Here is a 22,580-nt window from a genome sequence, read left to right on the forward strand (position 1 = left end):
AGACTACATAGCAAATTCCAGGTCACACACACACACACACACACACACACACACACGTGCATGTAGACACGCACATGCACACACATGCACATACATGTATATTTAACCAAATTGACAAATCAATAGTTCCTAAACTTCTCCCTTCCAATACAGGAATAAAGTTTATGGAAAGATGAGGACTTGAGTGACTAATGGCCATTGAAAACTATCACTTGCCCCAGAGACTCCAATCAGAGGAAATCCCTAAGGCCAGCTGGGATGTTACTCAGCAGCAGAGCTTGTCTCGCCTAGTACACACAAAGACTTTGACACTATCCCCAACACCATAAAAATCAAAACATGATTTTACAATACAACTCCCGGTAGTGGTTATTATATTAGTGCTAAGATGAAGAAAGGGAAGGAAACACACGAGAAAATGATGTTTTGAAACCTTCTCTTGCCCTGAGGAGAAGGAAAGCTCAAAACTATTGGACTCATTTTGGTCAGTAGGTCAATTAGAGACTGAAAGGAGGTAAGCACAAGATAGCCCCAGTAATTGCAGGAAGAATAGGAGAGGGAATGCAGACAGCAGGCCAAAATATGACCGAGAAGAACAACAGTGTCCAGCAAGGCTGCAGGGCAGCCCAAAGGTCCTTCTCCAGGCTTGTCAAATCCTCTTGTCCACCTGCCTGAACTGTTGGGAGATGGTACAAAGTAGTACCTTTACTCTGAGCTCAGCAAACTGAAGACTGATATGGACTTTTTGGTGGTCCATATCTCAAGTTGGAGACTATACCCTCTCACCTCAGCCTGGATTTTGGAGGCCTAAGAGACTGTAACCAGTGTCTCGCTTAAAAGGATGGGAAGAGGGAAGATCTTTGCCCATGAGCTCAGTAAGAGCCAGAGGAAACCGGGATGTCCACTAGAAAAGATAGAAAAGGTTCCAAGTACCTTTTGGAACTTGGGCCAACCTAAGTTCAAGCATTAAATGTCTCTTACTAGCTGGGTTACTTTAAACAGGTCTTCCTTAAGCCTCAATTTTCACATTACAACAAGAAAGTGGGGAGAAAAATAAGGCCTGGATTGGGGGGCACACACCTTTAATCCCAGCAAGCAGGAGGCAGAAGTTGTGAGTTTGAGGCCAGCCTTGTCTACCTATTGAATTCCAGAACAGTCGGAGCTACATAGTAGTGAGACCCTGTCTCAAAATACAAAAACAGGAAGTGGGGATAATAGTGTTAGCCTTGTAATATCAGTTCATGTACTTAACAATGAATAGTACATCTGAATGTCCCTATTTTGCACCGCTTTGCCACCTCCATTCCATCTTTCCTTCCTTCTTTCTTTCAAGGTACATCTTTCCCAGAACCCTAGGTAATAAGTTTTCAAGGTCTGGCACCACCACTCACTAGTTCCATGAAGTCAGAGAAATTACAAACATACTCCTTTCCTAAAAAAATGGGGATAGTGGGCTATTAATAAAAGTGGTCTAATAGGACATTTAGAGAAGCAAGCATGTTAACACATACTAATTTTTTGGCATACTGTGTTAAATAGTTAGAGTTATTTGACCTTTCTTAATTCCCAGAGTCCTAAGCTCAAGCATAGGCTGAAAGGCCATGTCAATCCATGCGTGTCTGTAGACAGTCAATCTCACCTGCCATAGCCCAGAATCCAGCTGATCCTCTAGTACTAAGAAATGTTGGGTTTCAAAGGTTGATTGAGAGTGCCAACTCTGATTACCAGGGAAGCTGCTGATGGAGATAAAGTCCCTGTAAGGAGTCTGGAGCAGCCCTGAGCTCTTGCCAATTTGTAGATGATCAGTTCAAGGCATCAGACTCCAGTAGCCCTAACCTAGGCATGGGCTACTAGAGAGAAGCCAGGGGCCTGATTAAAGATGAAAGGGTTCGAATCAGCTATTGTCCAATTCAAGGTGATGGGCACATTTTCCTTCCTCCCATGAGAGGGAGCTGCTCTTGGCATTGGCACATACATACAAGCTAAACTGCCTCGCTTCTCATAAATTCCATGTCTCATGAACACTGCATAAGACCACTCCAGGCAAGTTCTGACCAGGTTGCCACAGACTCTCACCATTCCCTCCCCCACCTGCCCCCAAGCCCTATGGCACTGTGGGTCAACATATGGCAAAGGCACCAAACCCTGCTGGTAACCTTCCAGCTCCTCACTCACTCTCTGACCTTTCACAGGAGTGGGGGCTGCATTTGGACCACAGGGCCCAAAGCCACTGAAATTTAAGACAACAGCAGGTTTTTTCCCCCTCAAGGGAAGAAAAAAGCACACCGATCACCATAGTCCCAACAGGGCCCAACACCTTCCACCCCCACCCCTCCCAATTCAGGAAATTCAGGATGAGGTATGAGGTTTCCAAGCTGGGAAAAAAGTGGTTCTCCCAGCTCTCTCTCACAATAGAACCTACCTTTGCTTCTCACACAACAGTAACCTCATTAGGTATTATTCAGCCAACAACACAATCAAGTGGGAAGGAACTACCTCCCCTCTAGACTCAGCCAAGACTCCTCCTCCAGGAAGTACTTAAATACATGCAATTCTATAGTACTTGCTATGTAGGCTTCACCTTTTCCTATAATTTCACAGTAACCAATATAGTATTTGTATACCATTGCCTCTGGGACCTGCTAGGGATAGCGTCAGAAAGCCAGAATGAATCCAAGGCAATGGCCCTCACAAAGGCACAGACAATTTGATTGTGGGAACTGGCAGGGCAACTTCCTGACTTTCAATACTAAAGAAACCCCACCACCAGTTCAACCTAAGTGCAGGGGTCTGGAGAAAGATGGAAGAGATTTAAGTTTGAAACAAAAGCTGAGTAACCACCCACTGTCAACCTGACTATATATAGCCAGGTCCCTAAGATGGAGAAAGCATCAATCCTGTAAACTCCAAATGGCAAATAATCCTAAAAGCCACTGCTGTGTGTCAACATGCTTAAGAGAGAATGAGGTTAACAATGCAGTTACTCCTAAGTTAACCCTAGCACAGAGGTTCTCGGCCTCTTAATACAATTCTTAACATTGTGGTGTCTCACAACTATAAAATCATTGCTCCTTCATAATTTGCTACTGTTATGAATCATAATGTAAATTTCTGTTATTCAGGACATCTGATATGTGACCCCTGTGAATGAGCGGTTTGACTCCCAAAAGGGTCTTCACCCACAGGTTGAGAACCACTGCCTTAGCACATGCTCAATACTCAGAAAGTATTTACAAAACATGAAACAAATCAAAGACTCACTTCATTCAAATGCCATTTGTAATAATCCAAATTCCTCCTGTTTATACCCACTTAACACAAAGGGAAAATGGGTTATACTAGAAAATCCTCTGGATTTTGAAACTGGTGCATCTTCCTTTTTGTCTTAGCTCTACTGGTAACTCTTTTCGTGACTTTGCATAACTCTTTGTACTTAATTTGGAGAGAGAACGATCATGAATATGAGAGCACAAGCAGCATGGCTACGGCATCAATACATTCCTTTCACCTCTGTTGGTCAACAAAGCCTGTATTTCATGACACAGTCATCATGTATCTTATTTGAACACAAAACTCTACATTGGACGAGACAAATAATTAGCAATAGACAAATAGATGGGCTTCAAAAAAAGCAAACAGTTGGGGGCTTAGGGAGATGGATCAGCAATTAAAAACACATACTGCTTTTATAGGAGCTGAGTTTAGTTCCCATACTCAAGTTGGGTGGCCCACAACTCTTTATAACTCCAAATCCAACAGATCTAACGCCTTCTTCTGGCCTCTGCAAGCACTGCACACATATGGTGTAATCTCACACGCAAACATGCACATATATACATAATGAAAATACTACGTATTTAAAAAAAAAAAACAAACAAAGAAACATGGAATGCCAAGGAGGTAACGCTATTTCATCTTCTGGAATTGTAAAACCATGTCTACATTTAGGGTTCTCTCATTTCCAGACCCACGAGAGAATGAAAGCCCTAAGCTCTAACTGATTGATTTATCAGAAAAAAAGACTTGATACCAAATGAAAATGGACCAAGGATTTGGACAGATAATTCACAGAAGAAATACAGATGTCAGTAAATATAGATAGATGAAAGGTGTAAAAACTGTTTACTCTCACTAGTAACCAACCAAATAGAAAGTGCAAGACACTCAGGAGTTAGACTATCAAATTACTGCACGAAATGTCTGAATGGCATGGGCTGAAGCAAGCTTTTTGATACACTGCTGACAGAAAAAATTGTGGCAGCCTTTCTGTGCGATTTGGTCAAAGACTTGTGATGTAATAGTTCTGCTTCTAGAAATATATAAAAGTATAATCACAGATATGCCCATACATAAAGAAATTGATTGTGGCATTATTTATAATAAAAAAATGGAAATTCCAAAATGTGTGATTCTAGAGGGTCTTAGACATTGAAGAGCCATAGAGAAGTATTTTCTTTTTTTCCCCAGATACAAGAGAAGTATTTTCTAACAATTCCCAATGATATAGAAAATGATAAGTTAAAAAGAAATCCGACTTTAAAATGTTATTTAGGACTTGGAATAGCTCGGTGATAGAGCGCTTGCTTTGCACATGTGAGGCCCTAAGTTCAAGTCCAAGCTCTGTAAAAAAATTAATAAAAATAATAATAATAGTAAATAAAACTACACTTCTAGTTTAATCATTTAAGAGATGATGAGCCTAGAAAAGAATATACCAAAACATCAGCAGTGATCTTGGTGACATTTCTGGGAGATTTTTGGAAGTTCTCTTACTTTCAGCAGTGACTAGAAACTTTTTTAAAGCACATTAAGGGTAGGAGAGGAGGAAAGCGGTTTTTTTTTTTTTTTATCTAAGCTTCCTAAATATTTGAGTTAGAAAGGAACCTGAGATAATCTGGTCCACTGGTTCCCAACCCCAATGCTCTCTTGCTATATGCAATATGTTGCATGGTACCCTTCACCACCCTGAAATGAACTGCAAAGTTTAACATCATCTATTCAAAGCTTCAAACCCATCAATATTATGCATAGTTATTCCTCTGTATCCATGCATTACTGGTCCTGTCACCCCAACTGTTAAGGATACCACAATCCATAGGTACTCACATGAAATTTTATAGTACTTATATAGGATCTTAGGCACCACTGCCCTGTGTGCTTCAGGTCATTTGTATATTACTTATAATAACTAATGCGATATGTATCTTATGTGAATTGTTGTTATACTGTATTGTGGAATATTGACACACAAAAGTCAGTAAATGCTTAGCACGGATGCAGGTTGCTTTTGTTTTGTTTTACGACAGGGTCTCACTGTATGTGTAGCCCTGGTTGGCCTGGAACTCACTATGTAAACTAGGCTGGCCTCAAACTCATAGGGATTTACCTGCCTCTGCCTCCTGAGTGCTAGGATTAAAGGGGTGTGCCACCACTGCCAGGCACAGATGAAGTTTCTTTTAAATCTAAGCTTAGTTAAATCTGTGAATATGGAAGTCAAGGAAATGAAGAGCCTACTGTACTAGCTATACTATGAAGGGGAAAAATTAAAGAAAGTAACTTATAAGATAGCATATTTTAATATAAATACTTGGGAATGATTATTCCAAGACATATAATAAAGTACAAGGTATATCTTACTATCTGTAGAATCACTGTTGAATGCAACATAAACAGACTCACACAGGTAGGTTGTGTTGGCAACTTCAATACCCATGAATGGCACTCCAGAGGGTGACAAGAATAGCTCCCAGCAAGTTTCCAAACTAAGTAAAACACCACCTTTCCACAATCTACATACTGGCAGTATTCCTGGAAACTCAGTATATATTCACATTACAAAATCATTTTGTATTCATTTATGAAATTATTAAGAACAATGATTATAGCATTTTCCCACCTGCATGAATTCATGTTCAACAGGGTATCTGAAAGTTCTTGAGATGTATATGCATACTTATTCCCCTTTTATATTTTCCGAAAACATACAATTCACCAATACTCTTTCTTGTATGTTGGGCTGCAACCTTTAAAACTAATAATATTCAGAGTTAGAGCCTTTGAGAACAGCAAGAGATTCCTAGAATGTATTCTCAAAAGTAATACAAATGCCTTTTGAATTACTGGGAACATGATTCTTTAGTAGCACCATAAGAAAAAATACTATTTTAAGGGGAAAAAAAAACCTATTAACTGTGATCTCTTGGTGTTTTTCTCTAGCCTGGCTCCAGTCTCAGGAGTATAAAATGAACTGAGTTGGAAGAAAGGACTAACAGGGCCAGGCTACAGGGAGCAAGGAGGAGGCTAAGTTGCTAGGTTACCACTTGAACCAATCTAAGTGGTCCCAGAGGGGTACCAGAAACAGGATAGGTCTCTCTCTGGCCCACTGAGTTGAAGGCTCTCTCAAATCTCAAAGGAAGGGGAGGGGTGTTTTCCAAAGGTGAGGGAGGGGCCCAATCACTCATACTAGACACAAGTAAAGAAATGAGACAGAAGCACAAAGAAACAGACAGCCCTGTATTTCTAAAACCATTCAAGTCTCCTTCATTAATTGGCTTCCCCCCAAAAGAAAGATTTCTTTATTAAGAAATACCAGAGAGTGAAAAACCCCAACACATACACATTTGTAGGCTCACACAAAAGTGCAGAGATTTACATATTAAATTGCTTTTAAGTTAGAAAATAGATTTAAAAACAAAATACTTTTCTCCCAAACAAGGTAAAGAGATTTGGTGAGTAGGAAAAGGGGCCTTAGGGGTAAGGACAGGATGGTCAGGATGGGAAGAATGAAATTTAGCTGCTATAGAATTAGAATTCACCTCTAATCCAACCCCACTCCTGGGAAAAAAACGCAAAAGGAGCAATAATGACCTCAGCTAGGGCCAGGAGGGCCCCAGAGCCAAAAGGGCAAACATTTCCCCTTCCCTTTGAGGGCTCGGATCAGTGCCAACCATCCTGGCCTGGGGAAGTAGGGTGGGTGCATAGGAAGTGTGAGGAATGGAGAGGAAGGGGAGAGCTGGAGAGAGTGTCAGCCATTGAAAACATTAAACAATATAAGTAAGGCCTCTTTCCCCAGAGAAAGATCAAGTCTTCAGTCTCTCCTCTGATCAGAGCTCAGACTAGGGACAGTCCCAGCTGGTCTATGGTATGAATGGGACAGGTCTTCAGGCCAAGGTCTTAAATACAGAAGGTTTATTTAAAAAAAAAAAAAAACAGAAAGAGAGAAAGAGAGAGAGAGAGAGAGAGAGAGAGAGAGAGAGAGAGAGGAGAAGCAGATTTAAAAAACAAAACAAAAACAAAGAAAAACCAAAACCATTTTGCACTAGAGTTAAAAGATTTCCATTTTGATCCTTCCCATCAGAAAGAGAAAGCTCTAACCTAACGGGCAGCGGAAGACTAGCTGAGGTTAAGTCGAGGAAGGAAAGAAACCCATCCTAGCCTACAAGTGGAGATGGGCTCAGTACTGACTAGAAAGGGAGTCCCATGAGGGACAGGTTGATTGAAAAAAGCAAAACCAAACACACACACACACACACACACACACACACACACACACACACGAGTAGCTTCCTCACTCTCTCTGATTGCCCTAATTTTGAACTAACTGAAATTGAACTGTAAGAACCAAACTGAGAGAGAAAAAGGGGTGGGGTGGGGAGGAGAAGCAGATAGGAGAGGAAGCTGAATCAATCTCTCTCCCAATGACTCCCTCCCCCAGGAATATACATTCAAATCCTGCAATAACCAAAACAAAAAGACACAGAGAAACCTGGGAGCAGCCAAATTTCACTAATTATAAGTAACCGGGAAGAGTGAGCTAGGAGTCTTGAGTATAGACCATTTGAAAAGAAATGCATGCTATCACTTGTAAAAGATCACTAATGGAATATTTCCAAGGGGAGGCCCTAGTGAGCCTGCTTCAAAAGCCAAGACCCACTTGCAGATAACAGTGTCCATCTACTTAAAACAATGAAGAACATGTTCTCTTACGTAAGTGGAATCCCTCTACTCTCCCAGTCTTCTTCACACTGTATATTGCTTGGAAGTCCTGTGTTCATAGTCCAGAATAAGATAAACTTCAGCCCAGATTTAAATAGATCAATGGAGAGGTTGAATTTGAGAGGTATGTATCTCTTGAACCCAAGGGTACCCTGGAAAATGGAAGTATGGGAAGTAACAAGCAACCCCTTCTACCCCACCCGCCCACCCCTGACCCAACACACAAACACATTCACAACCCCATGGTGGTTCTTGAAATGGAAGAGGAAGGAGGAGACAGGCATCTTGCATTAGACACAGTTTAATCGCCTTCAAATAGATTAAAAGTCGTGGTTTGCACCCCTCCCTGTCCCCGTAAGTCATCCAGACAAGACCCTGGCTTAGAAAGAGAAAAAACACAGGTGCTCTAGGAAATATAGCCACATATAATACATAGATCTTCTTCCCTGAAATAGTGCAGGTCCTGAGCAGAGCTGCCTGGGGGGCTGTAGTCCACCCCCAGGAGGAAGTGGCTCCAGGACTCTGACGGTGGAAGTGCTGGAAGAGTAGGGGCTTGGATAAAGCCCCTGGTGTAGTTACCGTTGCTAGAGGTGGGCTGAGGCCTTGGAGTGGGATACCCGGGAGGATAGCAGTGCTGGGCTTTCCCTCACTCAGCCAAGGCTTAATGGAAGTACTGTTTAGTATTTTTTCTCTCTCTTTTTTGATGGGATGATGAGGGAGGGGAGGGGGAGGAGAGGAGAGGAGAGGAGAGGAGAGGAGAGGAGAGGAGAGGAGAGGAGAGGAGAGGGGAGAGGAGAGCCGCTCTGTGCCTTGGCTTCCCCATTTGTGCATTCGCGGCCTCTGTAGGCCTTACACAAGAAGTCTGAGGGGTAGTGTTTAAGTGAGCACTCAGGCTTCCCCTGAGGAAAAGGAACCAGCAAAGTGCAGCCTTTTATTACTGCCAGTCCTGCTCCCAGTGGAAGCAGGAATCCAAAGGAGAAAATTAAAGAGGACTAATGAGGAAAGAGGGGAGATGAGACAGAGAGTGAGGGGCTGTGTTGTTGGCATCTCATCAATGCTTATTGAGAATAGCACAGGCATTGAGAAGTTTCTGGAGAACCTATGAGAAATGTATTATCTCTACCATGACTACTTATGTATAGCATCTAATGGGGAAAGAGTGGGACTTGGATGTTAGAGAGTAGATGGGGGGGGCGGGGAGAAAAGAGAAGCTACAGAAATAAATATAAGTGGAAGGTACCTGCCCTATTCCTAAAAGAATTGGCTGGCAATGCTGGCACTTTGGAGCCAAGAGAATCCTCCAGCGTCCCTCTCCAATCCTTCGTTCTGAAGGAGTCAAGAGCCCAGTTAGGATTCCCTGGCCAGAGGTCTCTGTGACTGCCTCTGGGCTCGGGACATGCAGCAGCTGGAAAGGACTCGAGTCAGTCTTGAGACTCTTTAGCCCTAGAAGAAGACCAATGACCCCCGCGCAGGAGAGCTAGGGTCTGGAGGGAAGAGAAGGGGAGTCCAAGGACACCTTGTGGCTGAGACAATGGGAAACCAGTGCCATGTCCCAAGAGACTCATTTGTCCAGTTGCCAGATGTGACTGGCATCTTCTGCCAACTGTCTTAAGTCCAAACATTAAAAAAAAAGTTTGCAGCAAAAAAATGCCAGTAATTGGGTGACTAAAAACCAAAGAAAATAATAACAAGGGACAGCTTATTTGTTCTCTGTCTCAGGTTGATCGGCTCCCCTGAAATCTCTCATAGCCCTAAGGAAACACAAACAAAAGTCTCTTCCATAGAGAGGCTACTTCTCAGCTTCAGTTGCCTCCTGTGGTGGCTCTGGGGGCTCTGGAGGTGGCATCTCTTCAGGAGTGCTGCTGTCCTCTGGCATCTCATTAGAGTTCATATGTTCTGTTGAGGCCTGAGAAGTAAAAGATATCAGAGTCAACACAGAGAGATTTCTTAAAGTCTAGATGCAGATAATCCAAAGGCACTGAGTTCTTCCTCAAAAACCTTCCACCACAGTGGCATTAAAGATATGAAACCAAGCTCAGACCCAAGACCAGGCTCTCATCATCTTAGCCAGAATACACCTGCAGCTTAGCTGAGGTCTAGCCTTAACTGTTATGGACAGATGTTTCTACTATTACAAATAATGATAATAACATGAACCATAATTATAGGCAAGCACACCCACCACAACAGAATTTTATCCTCTACTTGTTTAACAAGGTCTGACCTGTCCTAACAGAATTTATTAGTTCAAACCAATGAAAGTGGTTTCAAATAATACATATGATTTAAAATGTCTCCTAAGTGATTTTTTTTTTCAATGTTTATTTTCATTTTATTGCATTGCTACTCTGCCAGCATGTATGTCTGTGTGAAGGTGTTAGGATCCCCTGGAACTGGAGTTACAGACAGTTGTAAGCTATCATGTATGTGGTGGGAATTGAACTTCGGTCCTCTGGAAGAGTAGCCAGTGTTCTTAACCACTGAGCCATGTCTCCAGGCCCTGGCTAAGTGATTCTAAATTACATCCTCTCCTATATTCAACTGAGAACCACTAACCTATGGGTTATGATTTGGGACCAGTCTCATCAGAAAAATGATATTGAAGATGATGACAATAACATGTAGCCACACTTGCTGTCCCTTCAAAAGTGAAGGAAACACTTAGGGGGAAAGAGGATAATAACCTTACAAAAAGTATGCACATAAAATCAGATTCTATTTTGAAATAAAGTTTAAATCTAAAAATCTATTAGAATGAAAACATGTTTGCCTAGGTTACAGAATATGACTGCTAAACAAAGGTTAATTGTGTTTCTCTACTAATGAGTGATGCAAAAAATGAAATTAGGAAATCAACTTCATTTACATTAATGTTAAAAAGAACAAAATAGTTATGTAACAAAAGATACATTTAAAACTACAGCATCAAAGGAAGCCAAGATAAAACAATAAAACAAGCAAACAACAACAAAAAAAAGGCAGGCCAATCTTTTTGATAAGGGTTCCCTTCCTACCAGGCAGAGAGCAACCGTCCAACTATATTATCATGACATGGAAGCAGGAAGGATAGTCAGGGGAACAGATCCGTTCTTTCTGTACTCTTTGTCCCTCTCCCATCCCCTCCCCCTCTCTCCCCGCCCCCTTCCTAAGTGTAGGTGTGCATGTGGTGTGTATGCCTTGCAAGTACCCTGGCACTGAGCTCCATCTGTACCAAAAAGATTGCCATGTTAATGGTTCAGAAAGCATGGCATGGCAGCAATATTCCTCAAATTGATCTATAGAGTCAGTGTAATCTCCATCAAAATTCCAGTTGGCTTCTTCACAGAAACTAAAAAGCTTTAAGATAATCCTAAAGTCCATTTGGGACTTGAAGGAACCAAGAATAGCCTTAAAAAACATGAAAAAGAAGAGTAAAACTGAAGAAATAGTACTTCCTGTTTTTAAAATTGTTCAGTGCTAAAGCAACAGACACAGTGTACTATAGGCCTAAGAACAGACATATAGATCAACAGACTGTAACTGAGAGTCCAAAAATAAACACACATTTAAGTCGATTGATTTTTAACAAGAGTGTCAAAATAGTGGCACAGACTTTTCAAAAAATGGTAGAAATATAACCAGATATCCACAGACAGAAATAACTAAATAAATGTGTGTTCTCTACATGTTACCATATATAAAAATCAATCCAGAACAGATAAAAAATATAAATGTAAAAGCTGAAGCTACATAACTCTTAGAGGAATCAGAGGAATACATTTTCATAACCTTGGATTCAGTAGCACTTTCTTGGACATGGCCTCAAAACATAAGCAATAGAAGAGAAATTGATATCCATAATAAGACAGCACATATGGGCTACAGAGATGACTCAGTGGGTAATGTGCTTGCTGGGTAAACATGAGGACCTGAGTTTAATCCTTAGAACCCAGGGTTGGGGCAAGCCAAGAGTGGTGGCATGCTTTTCTAACCCTAGCACTGGGGAGGCTGACACAGCAGGATCACTGGGGTTTGATACACAGCCAACGTACTCTATTTGGTGAGCTCCACGCCAGTTGGAGAGGCTCTCTAAACAAACAAACAAACAAACACACACACACACACAAAAACACAAGCCAAACAGACAAACCAACAAAACAAGAATGCTGGAAAGCACTTAAGGAACACTAAATTCTCTGACTGCCCACCAACCCACCCACCTACCTACCTACCTACCTACCTACTTACCTACACACACACAAACACACACACACACACACAGGGGGTGCAGGGAAAGCAAACAAAAGATTTGAATGAATATTTCCCTTGTGAAGATATACAAAGGACTAATACTCATATGGAAAGATCTATGCATCATTAGTCATCAGGGAAATGCAAATCAAAGCCACAATGAGATAACACTTCACATCTACACAGGCTAAAATAGAAATGATCAGATAATATATCAGACACTGCTAGTGGAAATGCAAAATGGTGCAACCACTTTAGAAAACATCTCAGCAGCATCCCAAAAGATGCTAATGTTTAATTTCTATAAGAGAGAGTTACCACCTCTCTCACCAATTTCACTCCTAAGAATAGAGCCAAGAAGAATGAAAGACTATCTCCAGGCAAAAACTTGCCCAGAGATGTTCGCAGTAGCATTGCTTATAATATCCTAAAAGGTGGGAAAGCCATTGGCCAAGTAAACATGAGGACTTAAGTTTGATCTCTGTAACCACCTCGAGAAGAGAGAACTGACTCTTTAAAAGTTGTCACCTGACCTCCACACGTGTGTTGTGGCATACACATGCCTATGCTCACACATACGTACCACATAAACACATACCATAGTAATAATAAATAAAATTTAGAAATAAAAACACAAAATGTGGAAATGGTGACTGGATAGATACAATATGGTGTCTCGGTGTGATAGGATATGAGTCTGCCATATAAACTAATGAAGTACTGCCACATATAACACAGGTCAGCATTAAAAGTATTATGCCAGGGCCTGGGGAGCTCATTGGGAGAGTGCCCTACATACACTCATAGCATGTATGAGGCCCTGGGTTCCATCCCCAGACCATACTTCACACACACACACACACATTCTTGGGGGGGATATAGAATGTTTCTTAATGCTGATGATAAGGAATTTTTTAATTTAATTGTGAGGATCGTATAAGCATATACTAAGGAATTGTCTATTTTAAATAGACATCATATGGTATGTGCATTGTATCTCAATTATGCTCTCAGAAGGGAATTTCAAATACTTTTAGGAACATATTTTACAAAATATATCTTGACCAAGGTACCTGGAAGAATGCTTACAACACCTGTATAGTCTATCAGCGTAACCACATCACTAACTAGATCTAACATGGTCCTCTTTCCACAGCTTGGCCTCTGTAACATTTTATGTTTCCCTAACCAAGCTACTCTTCACACACACAGCAATGCTCTGGTTTCTTATCCCTCATCTCCACCAGACAGTAAATGCTCTCTGGGCAGGACATCATTCAACTTGCTCGCTCACTGGTGTATCCCTACCATCTATGAAAGTAGTTGGCACCAAATAACTGATCAATACGTGTCTAAGAAATGAGTAAATCTTAATCTGTGTCAAGGATACACTGATCTAAAGGCAGTATCAGGGCACAATCAGAGACAGGGAAGCTGGAGCGATCAGGATACAATATCACAGTTATATTTTGAAGCTGTTGAGTGAGCCTACACAGTCCCTGTCACCTACATAGCATAAGTCTGCGACACTTACTGGGCTCTGTGGCAAGAGGCTACTACTGGTCTCTTGAGTACTTGGCGGTCGACTTCCGCTTTCCTCCAGTGGCAAAATACCCCTTCGATCTAGGACACTGTCAGAAACAGAAAAATGAATCAAGTACTTGACATTCACTCTTCTATCAGCTTAGTCCCCACTGAATCTTGGTCAGAAAGCACAAACATGCCTTCAGCAATCTGTCCTGACCCCCAGCACACATCTGTCTTCCATTTACTCTCCACAAACTGGAGGATGTCACATTAACCAGGGAACAAACGAAACAGACAGCCCACAGTTTTATGGCTCATGTAGATACGGTGCCATGTGACAACTCCCAGGAAGACCTATTTGATATCAAGAAGTTCCGTGCAGAAGAATGCAGCAGAGCAAGCAAGGGGATAGGTTTGAGTAGTTCAACTTAAGAGTCCAGGGCATTTTTGTTACTTGAGTACCTGGGGGGCAAGGGGCCACAAAGCACTTCACAGCAGTTCTTCACAATGTTGCCATGGCTGTACGGATTCTGCACACGGTTCTTCCCTGTCCATGATCCTTTGATCTGCAAGACAAAACCCAGGGCTGGCTTACACTGAAAAAGTATGCTGAAGAAATATGAGCAGTGTGGTCTGATGAAGAAGTGCAAGAGGTAACAATTACACAATAAACTGAATGCACTACATGTCACTGACCCATACCTTTAAAACAGTTAAAGATGTCACACACCCTGGAAGCCTAGTACTTGGAAGGCCAAGGAAGGGATTCTGGGTGCTAAGCCAACCTAGTCTACATAGTAGTCTCAAAATCCCACAAAACTAAATTAAGAAAAAATTGTGAATGGTTAAGATGGTATGAATGTCTTATGGTGTATATAATCTTTAACAAAATAATGAAAAAAAAAAATAGGGGCCAGGGAGAGAGTTCAGTGGATAAAGAAAGGCATCTGCTACCAAGCCTGATGAGTTGAGTCATCAAGACCTACATGGTAAAAGGAGAGGAGCAAACTGTCCTCTGATATCCCACAGTGCATGTGTGCACAGATTAATAAATTTAGCTTGCAAAAGAAATAGTTGAACATGAAAAATATAAGAGTAAAAAAAGACAAATGTACATGTTCTATTTGTGTTTTAAAATACAGTGTACATATGAATTCACAGAGACTGTGACAGCATACACAAGACCTGCACAGAATCCCAGAACAGAGAAGGCCTAAAACTCAAAGTTCTACCACTAACCAAGATGCTATTTGCAAGTCATACCTGCTGGGAAAGAAGAAGTCCATTTTCTCCAGTGGAGGGTCATTGGATAGAACAACCACACTGCAGGGTAGGCCCCACCCATGCCCAGGAGTAGTTGGACCTCAAAAATAGACTATATGCTTTTGGGGGGGGGTGCTTTTGTTTTGTTTTACTTTGATTTGTTTTTGTCATATTGGGTTCTTTTTTTGGTTTATCTAGAATTTTTTTTATTCTTGTCTTTCTTTTAAGAGAAAAATAACATGAAGTTAGGTGGGTATGGACGTGGGGAAGATCTGCTAAGGAGAAAAATAAGACCAAAATATATTGTACAAAAAAAGTAAATAAAAATTAAATGTAAACTATAGTGTATATGTAAACACTTGTGTAAGATCAAACCTACACACGTTTAGAAGACTATAAATCATGACACTAACAAAAGCGGTAAGTAGAAGGTAAAGTTACAGGCGTTTATTTATTTTTTCAACTGTATGTTCTAATTATCCATAATGAATATGAATTGGTAACTCTTTAAAAGTAAATATTCATTTGGTGCAACTATCCTTCTCTATTCCAAGTTTAGAAGCACTAATTACCCTTTCTGTTGTTGTTTGCCTGTTTTGAGATAAGGTCTAGCTATGTTGCTCATGGTAGCCTCTTTGTCACTATGCAGCCCAGAATAGCCTTCAACTTGACATCTTCCTGTCTCAGTCTCTCTAGCAAGCACTGCGATTATAGAAGTGTTCCATCACACTGGGACTTCGACTAGTCTTTAAATACCCATAGCTAGTTAAAAGGCATGTCTGGCCAATTTTTCAACCTCTTCCTAATGTTCTAGCAGCGTTCAGCTCCAAACAAAGCTGTCTGCCTTTTATTTTAAAATCTCCCAATCCAGGGTTTTTTTCCCCCACTTGTCTCAGCCTTCAGGCCCTGGACACATGCTTGCTTTCCTAGCAGGTAATAAGGGAATGGGCGTAGAGAAGAGAAGGACATAGAGTAGGAAGAGAAGGTTGACTCACGTCTTCATTGGTGGTCTGGTTGAGAGCCACAAGGAAAGTGTGAAATCCAGTCAGTCCCACAACAGACCAGAGAGTGAAGAAGCAAATGAGGACTTCCAGAACAGTGAGGTTAGGTTAAGGAATATTGGAGAATTTATGCTAATAAATTCATCAGGGGACCTGATGCTTCAGTTCATAGTCACAAGATCAGTCATGCTCTCGTTACCTCTCGGAACAAGTACCACAGAAAACCAAATTATGTGCAATAACTATAGATGAATTCTAAACTTCACTGGATAGATCCCTTATGAAAGTTAATGCATTTCTGTTTATCTACTATGAATAAATCTCTAGCATCTGCAGCGTGTATCATTTGCCTGTTTGATACTGGATCTTTGAAAGGGACATTTAGGAAGATGCCAAAGCTAAACAATGTTGCCCACCACTGTTAATGGAAATCCCACCAAGAATAAACATTCTAAATGAAAAAAATCAGCGGGATGGAAACAAGATGTGGTTTATCCAAATCTTTTCTAAATCCCCTTTTCAGAAATGTAGCCAATGCACAAAATAAGCCTTCACTGAAACAGGAGGGCAGGGCTTCCAGCACATAGCACAAAAACGCACTGGCATAGAGGGCAGCCAGCTAGAGGAGTCAAGGCTGAGCCTGGAAGGACTCTTAAATGACAGGAGGGGCCAAGAAAGAGGTGAGGGGTTAGCCTCCCTTAGAGTCCTGACAAGTTTCCATCCTAGTTGCTAACGCTAGGACTACACTTGTTAATTTTAGGCTTTGGCAGTCACTGACGTCTGGAAAACTAGAGAGTGGGAGAACTGCAGGGAAAACATGCTGGCAAGCAGTTTCAGATGGCTTCACATGGACGAACTGCCAGGGGAGGATATGTTCCAGGAGTTTCTTTCAGTGTCTCCAGGAAGCCAATTTTCAAGGATTCTGTGAAGTTGGGAAGAGGAGCAGAAAGAAAAATTAGTGACTTTAGTTACACACACACACACACACACACACACACACACACACACACACGCATATTCCTATCGACCACCCACTTCCTCATCTCCCTGTCCTGTGCTATATACTCTGGCAAGAGAGAAGGTCCCACTGGGGCAAGGGTAAAGAGTTCCCTCTTTACCTACAAACTGGTGACGGAGTTCACATTCCCGACATGCCCTAGTGCTTAAGCACTGGGCCAGAGCTGGAGAAACCAAGCATTAGGTTCCCTTTCCTCTTCCCAGTCCCCAAATATAGACATGTAGTGGGACAGTCACAGATGAAAGAAACCAGAAGTACCCTAGAAAGATCTTCTCATCTATGCCTCTCCCTTGTGCGACATCCAGCTTAGAGCTCCACCCTTTCCGAGACCACTTGCTTAGCTCCGGCTTTGTGTGTGCACATGCAAGCATGTGGGTGGGTATTTTTCATCTCTTGGAATATACTATGATCCACTAACAGGTAGAGGCCCTTCTACCACCTAACACAAAGGCATATCTTACAAGACAGAATGAGAGGGTGTGAAGAGACAAATACGTACCTAACCTTTTGAATCACTTCAGAACCACCTGGTACTCTGGATGTGGCTCAGAAATTATGGGCCCATTCTTGCAAGCAGATGGCCAGAGAGAAGGCCAGAATAATCAGGAAATATCTACCAATGTGAGCTGAGACTTGTAGTCCAACTCAAGAGCAGACAATAATACTTGCTTCTGTCTGCTCCTGAACAAGTGCACCATCGTAAATCCAACTTCCCCTAAGCTGCTCTCTTCCCCCCCCCCCATTGTCAGCACAGTCCCTGTTGTGTATACTCACTGAGGGCCACATAGACGATGTTAAAGGCGAAGACATAAATTGTGAGGAGGGAGAGAGAGAGGATGAAGAGGTAGAAGTAGCGGTAGTTCCTCTTTCCAACACAGTTCCCCACCCAGGGGCAGTGATGGTCGAAGCGCTCTGTGGGAGGGAGAGAGAGAGCTCAATGCCAAATCCGAAACAAGAGCAAGCCTACCTACCCAGCACAGCAACTAACCCAGAGAACTCAAGGAGCTGGGCACACCTTTAATCCCAGCACCTGGAGAGTACAGGCAGGCACATCTCTGAGTTTGAGGCCAGCCTGGTCTATATAGTGTATTCTAGACCAGCCAGAGCTACATAGTGAGACTTATCTGAAAGAAAGGGAGGGAGGATGTGAGGAAGGGAGGGAAGGAGGAAGGATAGTTGACATTCTTTATCAAAATGTTCTCACCACTAACTCCTTCAGTCTTGTCAACTTGGCAATATCGGGAATCAACTAAAACTCAAGCCTGTGAGCAATTTTCTTAATCAGATTATTTGAGCCAGGAAGACTCACCCTAAATCTGGGCCACATCTTCTGATGGTCCATAAAAGAATATGAAAGAAGAAACATAAACTAAAAACCAGACTGACTGAACATAGACTGAAAACCAGAAGTTCTCTAGGAATCCTCCAGGATTCTAGCACCAAACTGAGACTGCTGGCATATCCAGTCTTGTGGACTGAACAACTACTTACTGGATTCTTGGCTACCAGGAGACAGCCATTATTGGACTAGCCAGACCATACCCTGTAAGTTATTCCAATATAGATACACACACATATATATTTTACTCTGTCAGCTATGTCTTTTAACCCTGACTAAACAGATCTTCACAACTACACTGGATGCCAGTTAAAAGAATGTCTCACTTGACAGATCAAGAGACAAAGGCTTTAAACAATCCAGTGATCTGGGTTACTCTGTCCGTTAAGAGCAGAGGCATTGCTTTTTCCAGTAAAAGACCTTGAGCAGATGGACCTGCTAAATTCAGAAAATAAATTTAAAAAATGAGTACCACTAATTTTTTGACCTGTATTTATTAAATATATAAATCCATGATACACTATTCTTTAAACTGTATGGCATAGCTCAATAAAACAGAACACAGAAACAATCTCTAGAATATGCAAGAATTTACCATCTAATAAACACCATTATAAAAGGGAAGTATGATTTCATGAATAATTATGAGATAATAGGCTAATTGGTAGAAAATAAGGTTATATTTTTTCTTCATACTATTTGGCAAAATATATTCCAGATGGATTAATTGTTGTACATAAAAACAAATTTAGACCACAAAATAATGACAAGGAACAGATATAGGACTTTCCAAGCCCATAAGTAATGCAATAAAACAGTGGATGGAAACAAACAGGTTTTACTCAGGAGGCAGAGGCAGGAACAGTTCTGCGAGTTTAAGGCCAATCTGGTCTACATAGCAAACTTCAGGACAGGCAGGACTGAATAGAGAAACCCTGTCCCATAAAACAAACAAACAAACAAATAAATAAAAGTCTCTGACTTTTAAACAAAATGACTTTCTGTACATTAAAAATACTAGAAAGCCAGTGCGATGACTCAGTGGCAAAAGGCACTAATTTTGCAAGCCAGACAACCTGAGTTGGCTCCCAGAGCTCATGGAAAGGTAGGATGAATCAGTCCATGAAGTTGTCCTCTGACCTCTACAAGCATGGCACAGCATGCAAGCTCCACCCACATCAAACAAACACAAGACACGTAAAGCATTCTCTCTCTCACTCTCTAGATGATAAAAGAAAAAACCAGAGAGAAAAAACCAACCATATATATACATACATATGCCTGATTTTATGAGAAGTCTTTCTATATTAATAAAAAAGATATTTCCTCAAGAAAGGTACCAAAGGCTACCATAAATGTATTAAGGAAGTTTTCCTTTCATTTTTTTAAGACTGTCTCAGTAATTAATCATAGGGTGGGGCCTTAATTCACTAGGCTTTAAGAAGAGGGTGAGACATTAAAAATATGTGAGCACACAAAAACAAAACCCTAAACAGTGAGAGTCCAGCAAGGAAGACGCCATTTGCAAGCTACAGAAAGAGGCCATCCCAGAAACCCTTTTGTCACCTAGATCTTGGATTTTCCAGTCTCCAGAACTGTGAAATATGTATACTGTTGATGAAACAATCCAATCTACAGTATCTTATTATCTGAACCCAAGCAAAACTCCAGGCGCATAGTCAGAGGTCCACTTGCTAGTGCATACAGTATCACCATGTTAAAGTTCTGAGGAGCTAGCTGACTCTTTACACTGGATACACAATTTGACATTCCTACTAGAAATGGAAGGAGGTTCTACCTTCTCCACATTCTTTTTTTTTTTTTTCCTTCTCCACATTCTTAAGCTCCATATTTTTTTGAAAGAAGGTCTTGCAATATAGCCCAAGCTGGCCTTGGACACACTCTTTTCCTGACTTAACCTTCCAAGATCAAGAATTACCACCACAGCTAACTGAGCTCAATAATTTTTATTTCAGTATTATAATAATAATAACAGAGAATAGCATCTAATGACAGGAGACTGACTAAATAAACTAGAACACAGCCTTATAATAGATTATGCAGCCACTAAAGTAATCTTAAAGATATAGAATAAGAGCTCAGGATATAATTTTAAGAGATGCAAAGCAGGGCACCACCTTTAATCCCAGCACTTGGATCTTTGTGAGTTTAGGACAGCCTTGTCTACACAGTGTGGTCCAGGCCGGACAGAGATATACAGTGAGACTGTCAAAACAAAAGAAAATCTAACAAAACAGACAAAATAAGATAAAGAAACTCTAAGCAGGTGTTACAGTTTTGTGGCTCAGTGATTAAGAGCAGGGTTCAATTTCCAGCACCCACATAGGTGGCTCATAACCATCAGTCACTTCAGTTCCAGGAGATCTGAACTCTGCAGGCACAAGGCATGCACATGTTGCATATACAAGCATGCACACATGCATGTAGGCAAATACACATAAAACAAATAAAATCTTATAAAACAAAATTCTTATCAAGCTGGGGAGATGGCTCAGTCTATAAAGTACTTGCTACACAAGCATGAGGACCTGATCTTGGATCCCTGGCACTCAACACGGGCTGGAGAGAAGCCTCAGTGATTAACAGCACTTGTTCTTACAGAGGACCTGGGTTCAGTTCCCACTATCCATATGGTGACACACAACCACCTTTAACTCCAGTTCTAAGTGGACCCAATGCCTTCTTCTGACTTCTGTGAGTATCAACCAAGCATATGATGCACATACATTCAGGAAAAAAACTCATACACATAAAATACAATAAACAAATCTCAAAAAAACAAAATATTAGGCATGGTGGCATAGGCTTGTAATCCTAGAAGTAGAGACATAAGAATCCTTGGCAAGTGAGTCTAGCAGAATCTATGATGTCCAACTTTAATGAAAGACCCTGTCTCAAAAAAAGGGGGGGGTAAAGAGGGATCATCAAGATGGTTCGGAGGATGAAAGCATTTGTTGCACAAACCAGGTGACTGAAGCTGAATCCAGGAAACTGACTTATAGGTTGAAGAAGAGAAGCACATATGTAAGCTGTCCTCTGATCGCCAGTCTGTGGTACATAAACACACCTACACATCACACACACACACACACACATTCACTCACTCAAAAAATTAAATAAGCCTCTTCCATGTGGAGCAGCCAGAAATGAGTGTAGAGATTCCTCAGAAAACTAAAAATAAAACTACCGTAATATTCAGCTATACCACTGGGTGTATATATATCCAAAGGAATGGAATACATTCTCCATAGAGATACTTGCACATGAGTGTTTACTGCTGGAGTACTCATGATAGCCAAGATAATGGAACAGTCTAGAAGGCCATTAGCAGGTGAGTCAATATGCTATACATATAACAATTGAATTTTATTCAGCTGTAAAGAAGAATGCAATTAAATCATTTTCAGGAAAATGGATAGAACTCGAGAGGATTGTTCTAATATGCCAGACTCAGGAAAATGCAAAATATGTGTGTGTGAGGGGGAGACACAAAAGCAAACAGGACTGGTGGGGAAACAAAGGAAATGTACAGGACTTGTGGGGCAAATCTGAGCAGAGTGGGCTGAAATATATGGATGGCAATGTCATGATGAAACCTAGTATTTTGTACTGTAACTAAAAAAAGTTAAAGGCAGGAGATGGAACTTGTAGTGAAGTACTTGCCTAGAATGTGTGCAGACTTGGCTCAACCCCACCACCACCACCACAGAAATTTAATTTGGAAATTAAAAATCTCTTAGATTATGTAATGTCCCTTTTCATAAACAAAGTGAGTTTAATTTATGTTTTTATACCATCCATATTTCCTAGCACAAGTATGTATTATTTTAATTGGCTTTTTAAAAAGGGGCGATGTTGAGGGCTGGAGAGATGACTCAGTGGTTAAGATCACCTGCTGCTCTTTCCAGAGAACCTCTGGTCAATTCCCAGCACCTCCATAACAGCTCACAACCATCGGGAGCCTCAGTTCTAGGGGATCCAAGACCCTCTTCTAGCCTATGAGCATCAGGCACACAAGTGATGCACAAAAATACATACAGGCAAAATGGCCACATGAGTAAGATAAAATAAAAAGAAAATAAAGGGGGTTGGAAGAATAGCTCAGTCATTAAAGTGTTTGCTATGCAAGTAGAAGAACACATGGGCGCATGCGCACACATCAGACTGACATAAAAAATATGAGGCA

At 41.2% G+C, this 22,580-nt stretch overlaps 1 protein-coding gene across 1 annotated transcript in view; it reads right to left on the minus strand.

Moving 5' to 3' along the window:
* Window positions 1–8,291: 8,291 nt before the first annotated feature.
* Zdhhc9 (zDHHC palmitoyltransferase 9) overlaps window positions 8,292–22,580 on the minus strand; it is a 32,469-nt gene continuing 18,180 nt past the window's right edge. The window contains exons 4-9 of the mRNA XM_034485832.2: window positions 17,809–17,946; window positions 16,890–16,938; window positions 16,011–16,113; window positions 14,215–14,318; window positions 13,760–13,856; window positions 8,292–9,901 (exon numbers count right to left, since the gene is read on the minus strand). Of these exons, the coding sequence (XP_034341723.1) occupies window positions 9,785–9,901; window positions 13,760–13,856; window positions 14,215–14,318; window positions 16,011–16,113; window positions 16,890–16,938; window positions 17,809–17,946 (608 nt within the window). The 3' untranslated portion in view covers window positions 8,292–9,784. The remainder of the gene's footprint in view (window positions 9,902–13,759; window positions 13,857–14,214; window positions 14,319–16,010; window positions 16,114–16,889; window positions 16,939–17,808; window positions 17,947–22,580) is intronic.

This window comes from Arvicanthis niloticus, chromosome X, assembly GCF_011762505.2.
Source record: "Arvicanthis niloticus isolate mArvNil1 chromosome X, mArvNil1.pat.X, whole genome shotgun sequence".
NCBI lineage: Eukaryota > Metazoa > Chordata > Mammalia > Rodentia > Muridae > Arvicanthis > Arvicanthis niloticus.